At 41.4% G+C, this 21,486-nt stretch overlaps 1 protein-coding gene across 1 annotated transcript; it reads right to left on the bottom strand.

The window, feature by feature from the left end:
* Window positions 1–244: 244 nt before the first annotated feature.
* Window positions 245–20,919, bottom strand: LOC119421466 (thyroid hormone receptor alpha). The gene is made up of 8 exons (XM_037688818.1): window positions 20,683–20,919; window positions 17,082–17,143; window positions 13,615–13,736; window positions 11,359–11,506; window positions 9,873–10,069; window positions 5,112–5,258; window positions 3,467–3,725; window positions 245–637 (listed from the first exon to the last, which is right to left on the bottom strand). Exons 1-8 carry the CDS (start codon window positions 20,712–20,714, stop codon window positions 387–389), a joined length of 1,218 nt encoding a protein of 405 aa, XP_037544746.1. The 5' UTR covers window positions 20,715–20,919; the 3' UTR covers window positions 245–386.
* Window positions 20,920–21,486: the final 567 nt, after the last annotated feature.

Below are 21,486 nucleotides of genomic sequence, written 5' to 3'. Positions count from 1 at the left end.
AAGAAGATGGTGCTAGGGAGGCGTTGTGATGATGACGAGTTAAAGGGCCGGTCCAAGATGTGAAAACAATAAAAAGACATTTGTCTGAGGTTACAGGTGGTTGTGCAGCTAAAAGAGACAAAGCCCCTTTGTTTGCATTAGATGTGGGAACAGCCCGGCCATTCACACAGATGCAACTTGTGTTTGCATATAGACATACTGAACCGGTATGGCAGTGAGTTGTACCACTTAATATGAACACCTGTAAGTGTGAGGAGCATGATGTGCATGTGCAGTCTTGTGTTTGACAAAAAAAGCACACAAATTATAGGGCTCGTTCCCATGGTGGGGGGAAAAAATATCCAGTGTCCTTTCAACAACTGCCCCAAAGCTTTCAGCACGCAAAGTCACACTTCCTGGTCTTCAAAGACTTCCAGGAAAAGAGGTGGGAAGAGTTCATTGGGACACTCGACCTTCATGTGAAGGAAGCGACCGGCGTGACAAGCGCCAATCATACGCAGGTCCGTCACCTTCATCAGGAGCTTCGGCCAGAAGTGGGGAATGTTGTGCTTACGGTAGTTGATGTAGTGCTCAAACGCCAACAGGTAGGCTTCCTGCCACTGCTCGATCTTCTCCACACTCGTCAGTCCTGAACGATCTGAAGTGATACAAACAACAGAGGAAACGTTATTGGAGTCTGCCCAGAAAGGCACCCTATGCCACCTGACAAGGGTCTTGCTCTTCTTTCAACTTTAACGAGGCCCAAACTGATAGGGTTTTCGTATCTTAAACGTTATCATTCTTTGTCTAATAATGTCTGTTTGACCGTAAAGCTGTAAACTTGCAAAGTTAAACCAAACTGACAGGAACTGATAAAAGTTCACCCACGTAGCAGTTTCTGAGAACTGTTTTTTCTTTTGTAAAACCAGAGATGTCAGGGTTTATACATATCAACTCATATTTTATCAATCTCACATCATCAGTCTCACACTGTCATTGTTTTTCTTAACTGTGCGTACGAAGCAGAATTTAACTGATACAATGGTATCAGAAACTCATTACTGAGTGTTTAATCAAAATGTTCGAAGATCGCCTTGCCCTTGTTGTGTAATCTAAATGGCCTGCATAATCAAGATGTCCAGTTTTCACTTCTTTCTGTGACAATAAAAGACGAGCAGATGCAGAAATCCTTCTGAGTTCACAGTACTCAACTCTAGAGGTTGTTGCAGCGTTCTCCCCTTTTTGCAAAAAGCCTGGTTGAAAACTAATTTTGTTGTCCTGTGTGGTTCTTTATATTTTAGGTACAAAAATACCTATCACAAGCCACAACGTGTCTCTCCCACAGATGTTATATCAAAACGACCGGCTCGGCACCGTGATGTGTGCTGTTACTTTTATTAATTGATTCAATAACTATTTTAGAGTTAATGGCGCAACAAGAAGTAGCCTGACCAACAGCTCTCCTTGTGTGAATAGAGCACACTCCACTTCTCTCACGCATCTGAATCCCCCCCCCCCCCCACCTCGGTCAACAACTGCCGGCACTAACGTAGTGCTAAGCTAGCGCACAACACAGAGGTGTCTCCCCATCTTCCCCTTAGCCCTTCGACAAAAAAAACCCCAAAGAGATGAGTACCCTGCCAAGCCAAGTGACCTCAAGGAAACACTACATGTGGTGTGAGTTGTTGTAGGTAACCAGGAAAACAAGGAGTGGATTTTTAGTGGTTTGAGTATTCTGTTAATCAAGTGGAATGGATTTGTTGATGAAGAAAGAAACAGTGCTGGGTGAACTAATATTTCATGGTAAATATGGGGGAGTCCAAATGAATACATTTTTAAATGCGAGGGGGACACGTCTCCTTCACATATAATTGATGCGATGCCTATGAAGTATGTAGTTTCTTCAATCAACCTCATCAATAGGTGCAAATTGTCAGGATCTGTGCTTTTGTGTAAATTTTGTTAATCTCTTTTTCATTTCTGATTATCTTGTGCACTTTAGTCTCCTGTGTTTTTCAGTTGTCCCCGCTTTTTCCCATCTAGTTCTGGTTCTCGTTAGTTTGCCTTTATATTCTTACCTCGTTAAGTTACTTCCCTTGTAGTGCACTGTGCTTCTCACAGTCATGTCGCAATTACGCCCTCGTGTTCCTCCCTGAGTTCACATGTGCTTTGACTTTGAACAGTGTTGTAATGTAACAAAGCAGAAATACTCTGTTACTGTACTTAAGTAGAATTTTGAAGTATTTTTACTTCTTCGTTATTTACATTTCTAGCGACTTTCACTTTTACTCCACTACATTTCCTCAATAAAATGTGTACTTTTACTCCAATACATTTCCCTTAACCATCATAGTTACTCGTTCCTACAATATAAAATATGAAGAAATCTGATTGGGCAATGCCTGTTTGTTCTCCCAGTCTGTGCAGCCCCTTCTCTCTCCCTCACTGACACTCTCACTCACAAACCCCGCCCCTTCCCTGCCGCTTGTGCTCCCACTGTGAACAAGCTAGATGCATATGGAGATATCAATCGTTACAATAGATCTTTGTTGACTCACATGGAGCCACTGTAAATTCCTGATAGGTGTGAAAATGACGATAGCTGCTAAAAAGGAGAGGTTTGGTGTTCTCCAGGTTAGAGTAAGGTGAAGTTGTCGGGTCTCTAATCTTCCCATTAAAGAACACAGAGACAAATATCCAGTTTAGGGTGAGTTATTTGCTGTGTTTCTTCTGGTATTTATACACAGCAGTAGACCAGTAAAGCACAAACAAGCTTGAACAACAAGGCTCCGTCCGTGTCAGGAGAGAAAAAAAACCTCCAATTGAGTTCTGCACTTTTCACTAGCATTGGACCAGCCACGGTGCATTCAAGAGCATAGGAACTATTAAATTCAGAAAGAAACGAGCCATAACTAAACAGAACTTAGCTCAGTAAACAAACCAGCCCAACAACGTGAGTTTTCTAACAGCTTTGTTAATAAAGATTAATAAAGGTTAATAAAGGTTGAATGAATAAACTTCAATAGAATCAGACTTTTAAAAGAACAATCTTTCATTGTTCAGTTCAAACTATCCAAGTTTTTGTCATTAGATATTGTACCCAAGAAATATTGTTGTAGAAATTCTAACCATTCACTTCTACTTAATACTCTTACTTTAAGTACATTTTAAAAGAGAAATTTACTTTTGATACTTAAGTACATTAAATGTCCGATACTTTAAAACTTTTACTCAAGTAATAATTTTAAAGGAGACTTTAACTTTTACCAAAGTAATTTTATGGTAAGATACTTGTACTTTCACTGAAGTATCACTCTTAGGTTCTTTATATTGCACTGACTTTGACTATTATAAGTAACTCAGCTGTCTTGACAATTCTTAGTTTTGTTGAATAAATCTGTTTGTTGATATTCTTGAGTACAGTCTGCACTCCTGGGTTCACTATCCGCCACTGATAATGACACAAATTAGCATTTTAATTCCTCACCTGAGCTCATGAGGAGCACGGCCTGCATCAGCGCCACCTCCGAGTCATCCAAGTTAAACTGCGCCAGGCTCTTGCCCAGATCAAATATGGCATCTGAAACCACTCCCAGCCCGCCATTTTTTAGATGCTCTCGCTTCACGGCCATTTCCCCGCTCAGTGTTAGCGTGTCACTTTCAGGGTCGTAGCGTACAGCGGCACGCAACGACATGATCTCCATGCAGCAGCCCTTCAGCAAGATGATCTGATCTTCACAAGGCAGCTGGAAAACAAAGACATCCGAAGGAAGATAGAGAGAGCTTCAGTCTAAAGGATGACTGCGACTATAACAACCAACTGTACAGTAAGAGAGGAAACATTTTAACTTCAAATAAAATGATGTAACGTGGTTAAGTTAGCAAAATGTTTTTATCATTTGAATGTGATCTATTTTTAAAAATGCAGTTCAGCCTTAGAAGTAGGGTTCTGTTGAAAAGGTACAATTATCATATTATCTGTTGTAGATAGCTCTTTGGATGACTTCAGTTTGGAGAAAGATTCTAACAGGATTAATGGGTAACCACTGGACCACGTGGAGCCAAGACCAAAGTGGACAGCACCAGCAACAGCTAGCTGTAGCACTTCCTGTTTGGCCTGCTGCAATTCTCACAGAAATGTTGATTTTTTTTTTCCTGGAAAAACTATGAAACGTGCAAATAAAAGCGGTGCGAAGCTTTATAACAGCCTTGTTGGTTAGTGTGAGTGTGGCACGGCGGTGCAGTTGGTAGAGCTGCCGCCTCTCAACGAGTAGGTTGCTGGTTCAAATCCCAGCCCGAGACCTTTCTGGGTGGAGTTTGTATGTTCTCTCCATGCATGTGTGGGTTTTCTCCAGGTACTCCGGTTTCCTCCCACAGACCAAAAACACGCATGTTAGACTGATTGGTGACTAAATTGTCTCTAGGTGTGAGTGAGAGAGTGAATGTTTGTTTGTCTCGTTTGTCTCTATGTGTTCTTGTGATGGACTGGAGACCTGTCCAGGGTGTCCACCACCTGTTTCAAAAAAGCAGCAGTCCTCTCTGGACTTGTGTTCAGACTTGCTGTTAGCTCACTAACGTGCTCAGAATTGAATTATGTTTCTAAAGTAAGGCTGTTAAAAAAAAAAAGCTATCAATAAAGTAAGATATTTTTGTTCATGGCTTTTCACAGATCCTTATTTCAAAATGGTTCCCATTAAAATATCAGTGACAGATTCCAGCTTGCCTCTACTACCCTCTATAGGCCAAAGTGATCACATTAACAATTACTAAATTATTTGACATTATTATGAAGCAGAAGAACATTTCTCTGGGCAATGAGTAATTAAAAAGAGCAGATATAGTTTTTTTTTTTTTTTGTCAGTGTAAATATTTAACAAACAAAGGTACAAGTTAATTCTGCTTTTTGGTGTGTTTACAGGGAACAAACACTAAACTTCCCAACAAGCCAAACCTCCTTAACTCCTGACGAAAAAATATTTTTAAAAAGTCTATAGGGATTGGTGAGTTTATGAGTGATGTGTTGAATCTTCACTGCACATAGAAACCTACTGTGTTCTGAGGGTGGTGAGAATTTTTTTTTACATATTTGATTAAGCTATAAAACGGATTGTCCCATTAAAGGGGCCACCTACCTCTGAAAACATGGGAAGTTTCTTGGCAAAGTCAACAACACGAGTAATGGCAGGGGTCATGATCTTGGTGAACTCACTGAAGACCTCGATATCAACTTTATCTCCGTTTGAGGTTGGCATCATCTGACCATGGCCGATCTCATCAGGCTACAAAGGCAAAACACAAATCCATTTATAGGATAACAGACAGAGGTGAACATTCATCCATGCACTCATTCATCCAATATCTGAATCTGGGTCACATGGGCAACAGCTTTAGCAGAGGTCTCCAGCTCTCTCTCTCTCCCCAGATCATCAGAGGGAGCTCTGAGGTATTCCCAGACCAGCTGTGAGATGTAATCTGTTCAGTGACTCCACAGTTTGCCATGAGATCCACCAGTAAGACATGTAAAACACGTCCCTAACAGGACACCCAGAAAGCATCATTCTCAGATGGCATCACATTAATTATATGCGATGGGGATGTGCCCCCCTCACATTTAAAAAAAAATTGTTTGGACCCCCCCCCCCCACACACACACACACATTTACCATAAAATATTAGTTCACCCAGCACTGTTTCTATTGCTACGTGAACAAATCCATTCCATTTGATTAATAGGAGAATACTCAAACCACCTAAAGTCCACTCCGGGTTTTTCTGGTTACCTACAACAACTCACCACACCCACCACGTGCAGTGTTGCTCGAGGTCGCTTGGCTTCGCTCATCTCTTCGGGGTTGTTTTGTGGACAGCACAGGGGGAGGAGGGGGAGACACCTCTGTGTTGCATGTTAGCTTAGCGCTATGTTAGTGCTGGCAGTTATTGACCGGGGTGGTGGTGGTGGTGGTGTGTGTGTGTGTGTGTGTGTGGGGGGGGGGGGGGGGGGGGGGTGCAGGATGTGTGAGTGAAGCAGAGCGCTACGTCTGCAGCCCCCACATACTCGGGCATACTGTGTGTACTCTGTAAGTCACATGGACTCCGCGTGTGAACTGTCCACAGACGGTTGAGACTTCATACTCGAGTGTACAGATTGTCTCTGTCTCCCAGTATTTTACAAAGGTGTCCAGCTAAGACAGCAAAAAATAGGTGGGACACCTCCCTTTGGCCCATCCCCACTTTTTCCTCTCATCTTCTTTCTTGCCTTAACAAATCTGTCCCTGAGGTACTTCCATTTAGCTCGACAAAGTGCCTCGTCCTTACCCAGGGTCTAAGCTACTTCCTCCCACAAATTTCCTGCTCTCTGAAAGCTGTTATCTGAGAGTGGTTGGTGTCACATACAAAACAGTTCAATGTGAACACCGTTTCTCGCTGGGCAGTATATTGTGCGACACAGAGTACGCGTACATGGTCATAAAAATTTATCTTAGCATGGACATGGATGGCAGACGTCCACTTCGAGTCCACTTCGAGTCCACATCGAGTCCACTTCGAGTCCACTTCAAGTCCACATCGAGTCCACTTCGAGTCCACATCGAGTCCACATGGAGTATGCGTGAACCTCCACGGAGTGAAGTACTCCCAAGTATGTGGGGGCTTTCAGCTTAGCACTACGTTAATGCTGGCAGTTGTCAACGGGGGCGGGGGGGGGGGGGTGTAGGGGTGTAGGTGTTAGGATACATGAAGTGGAGTGTGCTCTATTCACACACAGAGAGCTGTTGTTATGTAAGTAACAACCCATTAAAATACACCAGAATGCAGGAAATGGCATCCAATTCAATTCAAAAATACTTTATTAATCCCAAAGGGAAATTATTTGTTGTTGTAACTCGTTATCCTCATTTCATTAAGAGATGTTATAGATACTGATGGCTGTAGGCAGGAAGGATCTCTTGTAAAGGTCCATCCCACAGTGGATCCAAAGAAATTGGTCCGTCCGATCTGTCCACCAGACTCAGCTGGCCTCTTGGTTCCCCCAGGCTGTAGGACCGCCTGAATGTCGGGCAGAACTCCTCCCAGAGTGATGGCCACTCCTCCCAGCAGTCTGCTGAGCTCCTCGTCGCTGCGGACAGAAAACTGTAGGTGCCAAGGAACGATCCCGCCCTTCCTCTGTCATGAGCCATGTTTCCTGCTAGTTCCAGGATCTCAGTGGTCAGGCACTTGAGCACAGCTTGCAGGTAGATGAGAATGCATCCACAGAACATCCTTTTCAACTCATTTGAAATTAGGGACTGTAGTTGAGATATTATTTGAGCTTTTTAGATGTTGATCTGCTGCTGTTGGTTGTAGAAAACTGTCTTGTTGCCATGGTTACACATCACAACAAATGTCCAAAATTAAAAATGTTTCTGTAAAAATCCTTCCAGCTGCACAACATCCAATACCAGAGGAAACAATCATCCAAAAAACTGTGATTTACATCCAGAAAAATAGGAATTAAAGTTTCCAAAAGCAAAATCTCAGAATGAAAGTAACAGAGCTGCTCCAACATGCAGCCACCTTGAGTGGCGCAATTCTAGAACATCTACTTTATTCAAAAATTTCTGTGGTAGGACCCCAAGAACCCCCCCCCCCCCCCCCACACACACACACACACACACACACACATCAGTGTGTTACCCACCACATTACAAATACTTCTGATGCCTATGCACAAGCCACTTCAGCCGGCTCACTTTGATGCCAAGTAGCAACAACTTCAAGCTCTACCCAAATAGCTGAACTCCTAACCCAACAATCCCCAAGAGTGAATCCGACATCTCAAAGATCTTTAACAATATTGAATTTGTTGGCCATTTTTTCTAAAAAAACATTAAACCAACAAACTAACTAGACATAGTTAGCAAGGAGTGAAGAGAAAAGTAGCAATACTTAAATTTTAATAATCTGTAAATGCTAAGTGGAGATGCGTATATAGGACAATGAGAAAATGTCCTGTCAGTTTAGGGAACTAGATAAAACATCTTTCTATAAAAGTATCTTGTTCTGTGAGTGAATGTTGCTAAAACTCTAATAGTTCCTGTTCACAACTGAACACTTGATCCATGTTCTGAGAAACTGGGAACTTAGAGCTAAACCAGCAGCTTTAGACCATGACAGACTTTATGCATCACCGGAGGGTAAATAATGGTTTGTTGTGGTTCAAGGAGACAAAAATACTGCATTAAATCATGGTGGGAAGTTACAGGATTATGGATTAAAAACTTTAACAAAGACCACAACAAAAATGTGACCCTGTTTATCTGGAATACGTATGAGAAAATTCATGAGATTTTTTTTGATATTTCAAAGTTTGGTTTCAGTGGATCACAGTGAATTGAAAGAAGAAAAGAAAAAAGCTGTAACATTTTTATGCAGAAGCAGTCGTGGCGCTCTGACCTGCTCCACCACTCATCCCCAAGTAGTCCTTGCTCTTTGTCCTTTAATGTTCTGGTACTTCTTGATTTTCAGCAAATCTTTAAAAAAAAACATGTAGACTGGTTGCCTGGAAACTGCCATCTGATCTTTTTATAAAGGTTTCCAATAGAGTTGTACCCTTGTGTAACGGCATGTGGTGCTAATCACGTGGACGTCACCAAGCAGTTCAATGAAGAGTTATGAAAACGCCTGAGATGTCAGCTTGTTTCCTGAAATGGAAATAACTTTCAGCAAAATGAAGGGAGAGATTAAATTAATCTTTTGAGATGTGTTTTGACTGCATGCACCATTTTTTAACTCTTTTTTTCCTAAGGTATTTTCCCAACATCCACTTTTGTCACAAGAGAATGGAGCTAACACCTGAGTCCCTTACACAGAACCACATCTCCTCCCCTGTGGAACTAAGCAACTGGCCATTAAAACAAATTAAGAATGCAAAATGGTAAATGGACTGTACTTATATAGCGCCTTTCTATCTAGTCGATACTCAAAGGGCTTTACAACACAACCTGTGCCCTCATTTACCCATTCATACAGCACTCATCAATCACTCTGATTTATTTTCTGTATAGCAAAAACTACAGAGCTCATACATTTGTATGGTATACATGCGTAACCAGGGCAACAAGACAGTTTTCTACAACCAACAGCAGCTGATTAACATCTCAAAAGCTCAAATAATATCTCAACTACAGCCCCAAATCTCAACTGAGTTGAAAGGATGTTCTGTGGACACATTCTCATCTACCTGCCAGCTGTGCTGGAGTGCCTGACCACTGAGATCCTGGAACTAGCAGGAAACACGGCTCATGACAGCGGAAGGACAGGATCGTCCCTCAGAAACCTACAGTTGTCTGTCCGCAGTGACGAGGAGCTCGGCAGACTGCTGGGAGGAGTGGCCATCGCTCTGGGAGGAGTTCTGCCCGACATTCAGGCGGTCCTACAGCCCGGGGGAACCAAGAGGCCAGCCGAGTCTGGGTGGACGTATCGGACGTCATCTGCAGCCAGTTTCTTAGGATCCACTGTGGGATGGACCTTTACAAGAGATCCTTCCTGCCTACAGCCATCAGTATCTGTAACATCTCTTGATGAAATGAGGATAACAAGTTACAACAACAAATAATTTCCCTTTGGGATTAATAAAGTATTTTTGAATTGAATTGAATTTAAATTTTAGCAGTTCTGTTGTAGTTGGTCAATCTTTAAAGAGGCCTAAATTATTAATGTGAGGAACAAAAGCTGCTTTCTGTTGTAAGATCTTAGAATGTAAACGTTCCAAACAACTCTAACAAAACCTACATTGCAGAAGTCTGCAGTTATTAACTCAAATCTTTTTTTTAACCATTATCCTTAAGAAAACTTTGTTCCTTCAAACTTAAAACTGTTTTGTCCCCAGTTGTGTGTGCCTGAAAGTAAAAGTTTACCAGGAACTTGGGCTTCTGGTTGTAGCTGGCGTGGGTGTTCCTGTGAGCCTCTGTCACCATTCTGATCAACTCCCACTCGGCGCTGTCTGGTTCCGGCCTCATCTGCAGCGTCCGCACCATCTCTTCTTTCCTCCGGCGCTCTCGGTTCTCCTCAATGAGGCGCCTCTTGGCCACACGCTTCGAATCATCCAACACCACTGAAAGACAGAGAGATGCGTGGTTGGTTTGGTGAGTTCATGAAGAGAGGAAGGCCAGTGCAACAGATCAGAGCATTTTGAAATGTGCTGACACGGGATACAAGTCTATGGGGCCGAGATGGTGTAGAGGCAGGGCAGCTGGCTTGGGACCCGAAAGTCCCAGGTTGGATCCCCAGTCACTGCACATCACGTGGCATCTCTGGGCAGCACGCCTCATCCCCAAAATGCCCCCCGGGCGCTTTCAATAGCTGCCCACTGCACCACCTTGTGGTGGATGGGTTAAATGTAGAGACTAATTTCACCATTGTATGGAAACATACAGTGCTGACATTGTGATGACATTATTATTATTATTATTATTATTATTATTATTATTATGTGTTTGCAGTTTGTTACTAACAAAACTTCCTGAAGAAAACATTTTTATGGACATTTGTATCTCCCTGTTGTTATCTACCTAATGCAAAATGTGAAGAGTGTTTGCTCCAAATCAAAATCTTCCTACTGTGAGACCGTTGGTGTCAGAAGTATTTGTAATGTGGGGTGGAGAAGCACAGAGGAGGTGGGGTGTCTGGGGATCCTCCCCCAGAAAATTGTGAATAAAATAGATGTCATTTCCTGCATTCTGATGTATTTTAACAGGTTGTTCAACATCTACGTTTACATATACAAGTAAACACTTGATTCAATAACTGTTTTAGAGAGTAACAAGACACAGCCTGACCAACAGCTCTCCTTGTGTGAATAGAGCACACTTCTCCACCCCACTTCTCTCACACATCCTAACCCCCCGCCCCGGTCAACAAGTGCCAGCACTAATGTAGTGCCAAGCTAGCGTGCAACACAGAGGTGTCTCCCCCTCCTCCCCCCACCCCATCTACAAAAATCCCAGAAGAGATGAACGCCCTGCAGAGCCAAGTGACCTCGGGGAAACACTGCATGCAGTGTGATGAGTAGTTGTAGGTAACCAGGAAAACCTGGAGTGAACTTTTAGTGGTTTGAGTATTCTCCTATTAATCAAGTGGAATGGATTTGTTTATGAAGAAATAGAAACAGAGCTGGGTGAACTAAAATTTCATTGTTGATGTTCGGTGTGTGTGTGTGTGTGGGTGGGGGGGGGGGTGGGGGGGTCCAAATTAATTTTTTTTATGTGAGGGGGACACGTCCCCTTCACATAAAATTAATTTGATGCCCATGGTGAGTTGATACGTTTACCCCTGTACTAGTTCAGTTCCAAGAACCTCTAAACACAGGTAGAGATAATGAAGCCCAAGTTGGGAATGACTCACAGTCCATGGCCATGCCCACAGACATGCACTTCTTGAATCGGCACAGCTGGCACTGGTTGCGGGTGATCTTGTCAATGATGCAGCACCCGTCATATTTACAGGAGTAAGACGGATGGAGATTTTTCTGGATTGTCCTGCGGAAAAAACCCTGAAGGCAGAAAGAAAATTTGGAGATAGTGGAGAGATAAAAGATGGAAGGAATTTACAGCAACAGATGTGTGCAAGAAAAAAACCTTCAGAGAAAACAAACATTCTTCATGAAAATAATTAATTAATCAAAAAAACAGTAAAACATTTCCTAAGTTCAGAGAAATAGAAATTCAAATATAGAACACATTACTAATTATAAAGGAACCTACATTTTTTCAGCTCACTGTCATTTGTCCTTTATGCAAAGCACATCTTCACCTCTCCAGAGTCTCTTCCACCTGTTCTCTACTGCCCATATCTCCACTGTCTCTGTGTACTTTTACATGTCCTGCACTACTCTGTACACCCCCAAATAAAATAAAAAACGTTGTGATGATATGCGAAATGTAAAAAAAAAACAAAAGAAGAAAAACAATATTTGCTAATCTCATAACCCCATAATCTTATGGAACATAGTGTACTCAAGTAATTCAACAAAAAATAATAATTGTACCATTTGGAGAAAACACAAGGTAACTGAATATTATGGAAGCAACACATCTCAAAAAAGTTGTGACAATGGCAACACAAGGCTGTAACAATAAGTAGTATGAAAATAAAATACCTGGAAAACATTTAGCAATGTATTATGTTATTGGCAACAGGTCAGTAAGAAGTCTGGGAGTAAAAAGAACATTTTAAAGAGGCTGATTATTTCTCCCTCTCCTTAGTGTCGAGCCTGTACAACTCATCATATACCTTAAATTTTGCCTTAGCTACCTCACTCTTTGGGCAGAACGGTGGCACAACCGGTAGAGCTGCTGACACTCAGCGAGAAGGTTGCTGGTTCAAATCCCGGTCCGGGGGCCTTTCTGGGTCGAGTTTGCATGTTCTCTCCGTGCATGTGTGAGTTTTCTCCAGGTACTCCAGTTTCCTCCCACAGTCCAAAAACATGCATGTTAGACTGATTGGTAACTCTAAATTGTCTCTAGGTGTGAGTGAGAGAGTGAATGGTTGTTTGTCTCGTTTGTCTCTATGTGTCCCTGTGATGGACTGGAGACCTGTCCAGGGTGTATCCCGCCCCTCGCACAGTGATTGCTGGACATGGGCACTGGGGACCCCCGTGACCCAAAATGGAAGAAGCGGGTGAAAGATGATGGATGGACCTCCTTCTTTGTTCTGTTGTATCTTCGTAAATTCCTGTCTCCTCTCTTCAGGGGCGGCTGTGGCTGAGTGGTTAGAGCAGTCGTCCTCCAATGCGAGAGTTGGGGGTTCGAATCCACCAGCAGTCACATGCCAAAGTGCCCCTGGGCAAGACACTGAACCCCTCATTGCCTCCGATGTGTGTCCCATCAATGTATGAATGTGATAAAGCTCTGATTAGTCTTTTTATAATGATTTGTTCAATTAGCTTTGTAGAGATCTAGTAGAGTGCTGTATGAATGGGTAAATGAGGCACAGATTGTAGTGTAAAGATCTTTGAGTATCTTCATAAAATAGAAAGGTGCTATATAAGTACAGTCCTTTCACTCTCAGATTTCTTCTTAGTTAACCTCTTTCATTGAATAGCTTCCTTAACTTCACTATTCCACCACCAGGTTTCATCCATCCATCTATCCATTATCTTTACCCACTTATTCCTTTTTGGGTCATTGGGGTCACTGGTGTCCTTGTCCAGCTGTCACTGAGTGAGAGGCAGGGGACACTCTGGACAGGTCTTCAGTCCATCACAGGGACACAGAGACAAATGAGACAAACAACCATTCACTCTCTCACTCACACCTAGAGACAATTTAGAGTTACCAATCAGCCTAACATGCATGTTTTTGGTCTGTGGGAGGAAACCGGAGTACCTGGAGAAAACTCACGCAACACAGAGAGAACATGCAAACTCCACCCAGAAAGACCGTGATTCAATCTGGCGACCTTCTTGCCGAGAGGCAACATCACTACCAACTGTGCCATCATGCTGCGTCAACATTTCAACTCATGGAAAATACATCGACACTCGTTGCACTTTGGTTGGCCTTGTCGCTGTTTTAAGTGCTCTATAAATAAAATGGTATAGTATGTTGCACCCTTTTGTTTCTGAGACCAGTTCATGAAGGAAGAAAGGTTTGACTGTACCTTGCAGCCCTCACAAGTGATGCAGCGGTAGTGGTACCCAGTGGCCTTGTCCCCACACACCACGCACGGCTCGTCCTTCTCCAGGTAGCTGGGGATGTACCCTGGAACAGAAACACTAAGAGCTATAGGAGAGGAGGAAGAGGAGAATGTAGAGGAGGACAGGATAGGGTGAGGGAGGAAGTGGGAAAAGGTGGGGATGATGAATGTGTTTGAAGGTAAAGAACATGAGTGGGGGTGAGGATGAAGAGTGGAGGGGGAAGGGAAGGGGGTTAAGCATTATCACAGGGGCCACGAGAAGAAGCATCTGCATTCAGGGCCCTGAGGGACTGACACAGGATGGTACATTTATAAAAGAAGTGACATTCTGATGTCATGCAAACACTGGACTTCAAGCAAAACAGCCTTATCCATGAGTCTGGATGTCAACGATTCATAGAAATACATTGTCACCCTATTTTTGTCCTTTTGCTTATTACATTTTTTTTAATTACATTTTCAGTCCACTCTTCTGTTTGAATGTGCTCTTGTTCTTGACTTACCGTATTTTTCAGACTATAGGGCGCACCGGATTATAAGGCGCATTAAGCGAAACAAGTTCATTTTGACAGATCTTTTTAACACCGTGTACCACATAAAATCAGTTCAAGGTCAATAAGCACAACCAGAATTAATTCATAAGGTGCACCTGATTATAAGGCCCACTGCTTGAGAAAATTAAAGGATTTTAAGTGCGCCTTATAGTCTGAAACATACGGTAATCTGTCCACAAATATCAAGACTCGGTTCACATGTCCGTTAAAGCCTGAACAAGCTCAACGTTGAGCGATCGAGAGCTCTTCTTCTTCTTCTTTTAATCTTACTGGATTTAAGCCCATTCAAAAGATTAAATAGTGCAAACGCTGAGTCGGCATTCACAAGACTGTTTTCATGTTTTCTTTGTATATTCATGCAGTGTTTGCAGCGTAACTTCTCCTGTATACTTTGTGTTATTTTACTGATTCATACATCAAAACGTTCAGCTCATTCTGGAGATAAGCGCTGACACTTTTATTTTCCTTAACTTCTATACTTTTCAAAACAATGCACTATTTACTAAAAGTTTCCCAGTAGAGATTTTATCAATTCCTTCCAAAACACTGTTTCCAGAAATCTACTTTAGCACATATTTTATTTTCTTCTGCTGATTTTAGATAGCTTTTAGCTACTTTTAGCTTTTACCAAGCCTTTAATTACATATAACTTTTAGCAAGTGTTTTACTATGTTTTGCTTCTTTTAGCTTTTATCAAGATTTTTGCTTCTTTTAGCGAAAATTTGGCTACTTTGTTTTCTGTGAGCCTTTTGCTACTCATCGTTTAGCTATAGTGCTTTGTAACTTTCAGCTTCATCTAACCTGTTCTACTTTTAACTAATGCTTTGCTCCTTTAAGCTTTAGCTAGTGTTCTACTTTTTTTTTTAGCCATAACCTAATTTCAGCTTCTTCATCAAATTTTAGCTAAATGATTCAGCACTCAGCATTCTCTCAGCATTTTTGCACAAAATACAATTTCTTTAGTGCCACTCTAATTGTACTCATTAACGATGCTTTTATTCAAGTTTCATTCATCACTGGATTAAAATTATTTTCACTATAGTCACAGCCAATGTCTGCGTAAAGCACGCAGCATCATTAAGGACCACACCCACCCAGCACAAGGACTCTTCTACTACCCTCAGGCAGACGGTACAGGAGTCTGCAATCAGGCACGACAAGACTAAAGGACAGGTATTATCCACAAACTGTCAGATTACTGAACTCCTGATAATAATACTGAACAACTGACAACAACATTGAACTAAACCACATCTGTGACAACTAATATGTTTATTACTGCTGCAAGATGTGGCTGTATCATGCATGTCACTACCTTACTATCATATCATCTCAATGTTACTCACTACCTGCAATAACCTGTCACACAATCTGTGTAGTTTATGTTATGTGCATTATATATCATGTACATTTAAGTTAATATTACTACCTGTGAAATACTTATATCAATTATTTCTACTTACAACGTTATATTCTACCATGTTGTTGTTTGCTATATGTCTTTAGGACTTTGTAAATATTACATTTCTTTTTCACTTTTTGGTACTTTATTTTGTACTTTTATTGCATGCTTTAGTATTTCTTGTTTTTTTTGTTGTTGTTTTTAGCGAGTCAAATCAGTTCTTCTCACCCTGAACATTTCATTGCATTGTTGACCTTGTGTTAACCTGCATATTATTTTTTTTTTTTTTTCATTTAGCCTTTATTTATCCAGGTTAGTCTCATTGAGCCACGAGAACTCATTTGCAAGAGAGACCTGTTTTAGGGAGCACATGGTGGGGGTTAAGGGCCTTGCTCATGGGCCCAGAGTGGGACGAATGAGGGTGGGGGCAAGTGTGGGTGTTTCACCTACCCCACCCACAATTTTGATGTTGTCGGGGCCGGGGCGTGAACCGGCGATCTTCGGATCACAAGCCCACCTCTCTAACCTCTGCGCCACCACTCCCCAAATATGTCTGATGATGATATATATATGACAAGTAAACAAACATGACACTTATTTAAAGAGTAGCAAGTATATCTTAGATGTGAAACATAGATAAGTCTTATTTAATAAATAAACCAACCATTAGAACTAATACATTACAACATTTTAATGAGATACATTAAAACATCCCATTCTGTTTCATTTAACAAGAAAAAACTACCGGGTAGTTATAAACAGACATTTTTAACGATGTCTGCAGTTGTAGATTACAGTATTTACCACTGGGGAAATGTTATAGCTCTCAATAATCCTGTCACTGGATCTATGTAACAAGTGTCTTGTAGGTGAGCTACAGTGTGATTAACAGAGCCGTGGTGAGGGAATGTAACACGATGAGGAGATTATCATGTCTGTGGTTCAGGAAAACCAGTCAGAGCTCAGGAGAGCCATCTGCGGAATGAGAAGTCACACTGACAACTTGTCCAAAACCTCCAGCACGTTCAAAAAGAGATTTCAGGCATTTTGAAGTGAATATAACATCATGCCTGTTCTGACAGCTTTTGAATGGACTGTTGGGGGAATTCAGTGCAGCTAAAACTAATGTAGTCTTCACCATCTTACAGGTTCAGTCGGAAAATGAGGAACAAAGGTGTTTTCTCAAGCAAACAGTAGTTTTAAACATTCACAGTGCAATATTTTTTCCCACAATACACTGCTTTTATTGTGAAAATAAGATCTAAACAATGTTTTTGTCTAAACAAGTGGTACAAAGAGCTACCTGTGACAGGTAAGATATTACCAGCTTGTAATATTTCCATGAAACGCCACTTCAGAATGTCTCAAACGTTCTTTTAAAGCCTAAAAACTTCAGTGTTTTAAACTGTTGGTGTGTTTTGTTGCTTGGAGGTGATCAAATGAACAAGGAGTGGGCAGAGACCATGAATCCTTACCAGACATGCTCTTCACCGAACACTGGCTGTTCTTCCTCTTCCTCTTCGGCACATCGGGCCACCTGGGAGCAGAGAGGAGGAGAGGGCGGCCAGAGAAAGAGAGGGACAACAAGATGAATCACAATCAGAGAGACAGGTTTTATTACAAACATTTGCAACACAAAACAATTGATTTTCAATAAGTGGTCAAAATAGTATACAGTATTTGGGGGGGAAATACTTTTTGGATTCTTAAAATAATAAATCTGGTTGTCTTAGGTGAACATTTCAAAGCACAACCCAGTCACTTGTTTGGGTCCACTGTGGTGTAAAGGTTACATGTTGCATCACAGGCTCCTCCGAGAGTAAAAGGTTTCTGCCCGCACATTTTACATTGTCCAATTTTTACTTTAAAATGATACAAAATAAAGTGTGAGCGTCCAAGGATGTTATCCAAATAACTAACTAGATCCACAAATTAACAAGAGGAACTGAAAATGGCCCACAGTGAAGAGTTTATTCCCTGTTCACATGGGGATGGCATTCTATGAATACACACACGTTTTTTGTTTTTTTCAGCCTTGGGTGGCACAGTGGATCAGGTAGTAAAGCTGTTGCATCTCAGTGAGAGGGTCACCGGTTCAAATCCCGGCCGGGACCTTTCTGGGTGGAGTTTGCATGTTCTCTCCGTGCATGCGTGGGTTTTCTCCGGGTACTTCGGTTTTATTCCCACAGACCAAAAACATGCATGTTAGACTGATTGGTAACTCTAAATTGTCTCTAGGTGTGAGTGAGAGAGTGAATGGTTGTTTGTCTCGTTTGTCTCTACGTGTCCCTGTGATGGACTGGAAACCTGTCCAGGGTGTCCCCCGTCTCTCGCACAGTGGACATGAGCACCAGTGACCCCACGACTCAAAAAGAAAGAAGTGTGTAAAGATGATGGATGGATGGATGGATGGATGGATGGATGGATGGATGGATGATGGATGGATGTTTCAGCCTTAGATCCACAGAAAAACACAATTTAAGCAAAACTGTATTTTTTGAAAACGAGTACTAGAATGAAAATATCTTGGAATGGCACCCTTGCGTTTTTGTGTGGACAGTCAAAATGCAACCTTTTGAAAACTATGATGTCATAACTAATAACTCAATTACAGCCAATCCTTAATTTCACTGTATTACTTCAAGGTACACACAAGACTGATGAACAAAGACAGCTTTAAAAAGGAGCAGAGAAAAATCTCTTATTATCACATTAAATACTCTAAAGCATTAAATGTTTATTTTGAACATATTCCAACAACAATAAAATAAAAATAAAAAAATTGCTGGAAAATATTAATAAGGTGCAACAATTTACAGAAAATGAAATGGGAATAGCTTTAAAAGACACTTGTGCAGTGGTGGGCACGGCTCCGTTAATCTGCTAACAGCTAATAGCAGAAAACATTTTTCATTTTGTGGATTAACATTTTCACTAACTTTGGAAACCGTTAGCGGACCAATTAGCTCCAGCTCAATTTTGTTTTGCCAACTTTAAGTCCACTAAAAAGATTCACAAGTTTGTTCCAGTCTGTTGTGCACGTGTCTACAACTTTATTAGTTAGCAGATTATGGGTTAGCAAAGCTAACTTTTTGTTTAGCTGTGCCCACCACTGCACTTGTTTATAAAAACTTGAACATTGTGAGCAGAAACTTTTTCCTTCAATCATCTCTCACTGGACCCTGTGCCTGAAAAACATCCATTGCATCTACATTTTTAGACTGATCTGACTCCTGTCCTTCTTGGAGTTTCTCGTGACATTAAGTAGTTCCACTTGTTGTTCGTAGACATCAAATATTATATTTTTGCTCGCCATCCTTGCATTTTTCTTCTTGCTGTGTTTACAGTTCATATCTAAACTGTAAGCTTAATAAGCTTTTTGACCTTGTTTCCTATTTCTTAGTATTTTGGTGGCAGTGTTACAGCGCCACCTGCAGGCCTGGCATAGCTACTACTGCATCTAATACACATTGTGCCGTTTACAACAGTGTTTCTATGTTACTAAGGTTTTAAAACACACTCCTCAGCCATCCTTTGATTTTAAATCTAACATTTGATGATAATAATCAAAGGTACTTTAAAGTCAATGTACTTTGTGCTTTCGGTGTTTATTATTTTTCTCCAGTACTTCTCAGAATTCAGTAAATCATATCAATGGACAAGCACATGTACGACTGTTAGGGACAAGCAGATTTTCCAGGATTAAGATAATTCCTTTACTAATCTCTTTACTGACTCCTGTGTCTTCCTCTGTATTGACTCTTCCCTCACGCTCACAGGATGAGGACTACATTAGCATTTTGTTTCTGTGTGTACACGCTGCTGCAGGTCCCCTTCATTTACCATCTCCTCTTTCTAACATCTGTGCATCTCATGCACTTTGCTTGTATTCCAGTTGTTTCCTCGTCCACTCGTCTCTTTCTCGCCCCGACTTTTATCAACAGATGTGGCTAACATTACTTGTTCTCTTCTTCTTGCTTGTTGTAAGTTTCCTCTCTAACGTTTCGGTCCTTGCTCCTCTTCACGGTCGAGCCAACATGGCCACTTTTATTGCAGCGCTCACGGTCAGTTAGTAATGTGATGGCTTTGGTTTCTAAGCAACATGAGCTGAATTATGAAAATAAGCAGAAATAAAAACAGGAGAAAGTCAATTTTATTTCTACATGTTTGCACGACCTGGTGGAACGACTCAAAGCAGCAATGAGAGCGATCAGCAGGCAAACAGTTTGATCTGTACCATAAACATTTCTTGTTTAGCTGTCAGTCCATAAAATGAGACTCAAGTCGTTCTTACGTTTAACCACTAGAGGGCGCAGTTAATGTTATTATAATTTCATGATTTCAGCTTTTGAGTTTTCTATTTGTGAAGCTTCTGTTCTTCTAGTAGAGTCCCCATTTTACTGACATTAAGATTAATGTTGTTTATTTATTTGTTTATTCGCCCTAACCATAGAGTTCTCGTCAACCTTTAGAGAAAAAATGAATAAAACAGCAAAACAAACGAGATGATGTCTGATCATTAAACCTTTGTGTTGTTATCATAGGGGAAATACATGTTTGTCCTTTTTTAAAATGAATGAGTAGAAACCACTATCCAAACTGTGTGTTGTCTCATTATTCCTACAGGGGAAATAGAAAAGTAATTTTTTTAAAACAAGACAGAGGAGCTCCTCTGACGAGCAGCAGTAAAATGATCCTGCTGGGAGCTTCAACAACAGACTGAATATTTAACAAGCACTTAATCACACGCACTGAACTAAAAGACAGACAGCAAATCCAGCATAGACAGCTGATTGTTCCAGAACTGTGGTGACACAGAGCCACCATGTTTCCCTGCATTATGTAACAAATCAATAGTACAACTTGTGAATTAATAGTTGACCAGAGGTTTGATCTGAAGCAGGTCCAGGCAAGTTTATTAGATAAACACAATTTGAATGTGTGGAAATCCAGTTGGTGGGCCATTGTTAATAATTCAAGACTGGCATCTAAAACCTAACACCAGCTTAAAACTGTATTTAAACTGGAAAAATACACATCCATAAAATAAACCTGATCTCTGGTGCAAACACAAACCTGTTGATGCAGCACGGCTGTAAGATATGCATGTTGCTGCCTTCAACAGCAGATGGAAGCTGACATGAACCCAGCAGCTTCTCCCTCCTAAAACCAGTTCCCCGTTCAGGTCTCCTCACAGGAAAACACGCTCGAGCTTTGGATCTTAAATCCCCCACAGTCAATGCGCGTGAAGTCCGGCGCAGACGAGCTGCTGTCTGGTGAAAACATCAGCAACAATAGTTGGCCTCATTCTCAGTGACTGCTGACAGTTCAGTACACGCCCTCCCTTCAGCTGTTCTGGACAGCCTCCTGCCCCGCCTCCTGCTCCACAGATACACTGACAGCGTGGACTGAAGTCCTTTAAGGACACCGAGATGTTACATGTGGCCATAAAAGAAACGAAGCTGCGTGTGTTGTTTTGGAGCAGGAGCTGCAGCTAGATGTGAGTGTGAGCAGCTTAATGGTGTTCGTTCAGAGCAGAGCACCGCAGCACGTCATGTAGTGGTGTCTTCTAAATGCATCTTGAACAAAAAGGAAAACATCTGAAGGACTCTGCTCTTACAAAATCCTTTCTGTTTCCAGTCATGGTCACACAAACATAAATATATTCTGATGCTGCATCACAAGCAAGTGAAGGAAACAGACTTTATTCATGAGAGCACGTGATCTGAACAGATTTAGATCATCATCCATCCATCATCCACCCATCCATCATCCATCCATCTATTATACATTCATCCATCCATCATCCATCCATCCATTATACATTTATCCATCCATTTATCCATCTATTCATTTATCCATCCTTCCATTCATCCATCC

This window comes from Nematolebias whitei, chromosome 15 (genome assembly GCF_014905685.2).
Source record: "Nematolebias whitei isolate Nwh7 chromosome 15, NemWhi1, whole genome shotgun sequence".
In the NCBI taxonomy this organism is placed as follows: Eukaryota; Metazoa; Chordata; class Actinopteri; order Cyprinodontiformes; family Rivulidae; genus Nematolebias; species Nematolebias whitei.
This window is presented reverse-complemented; position numbering and strand designations above follow the sequence as displayed.

Coding starts and splice junctions, on each gene's coding strand:
- LOC119421466 (XM_037688818.1), bottom strand. CDS start 20,714: ATGCATATCTTACAGCCGTGCTGCATCAACAG. Junction 5,259..9,872: donor ACCAGAAGCCCAAGTTCCTG/GTAAACTTTTAC, acceptor TTGCCTTTGTAG/CCTGATGAGATCGGCCATGG. Junction 3,726..5,111: donor AACTTCCCATGTTTTCAGAG/GTAGGTGGCCCC, acceptor TTTGTTTTCCAG/CTGCCTTGTGAAGATCAGAT.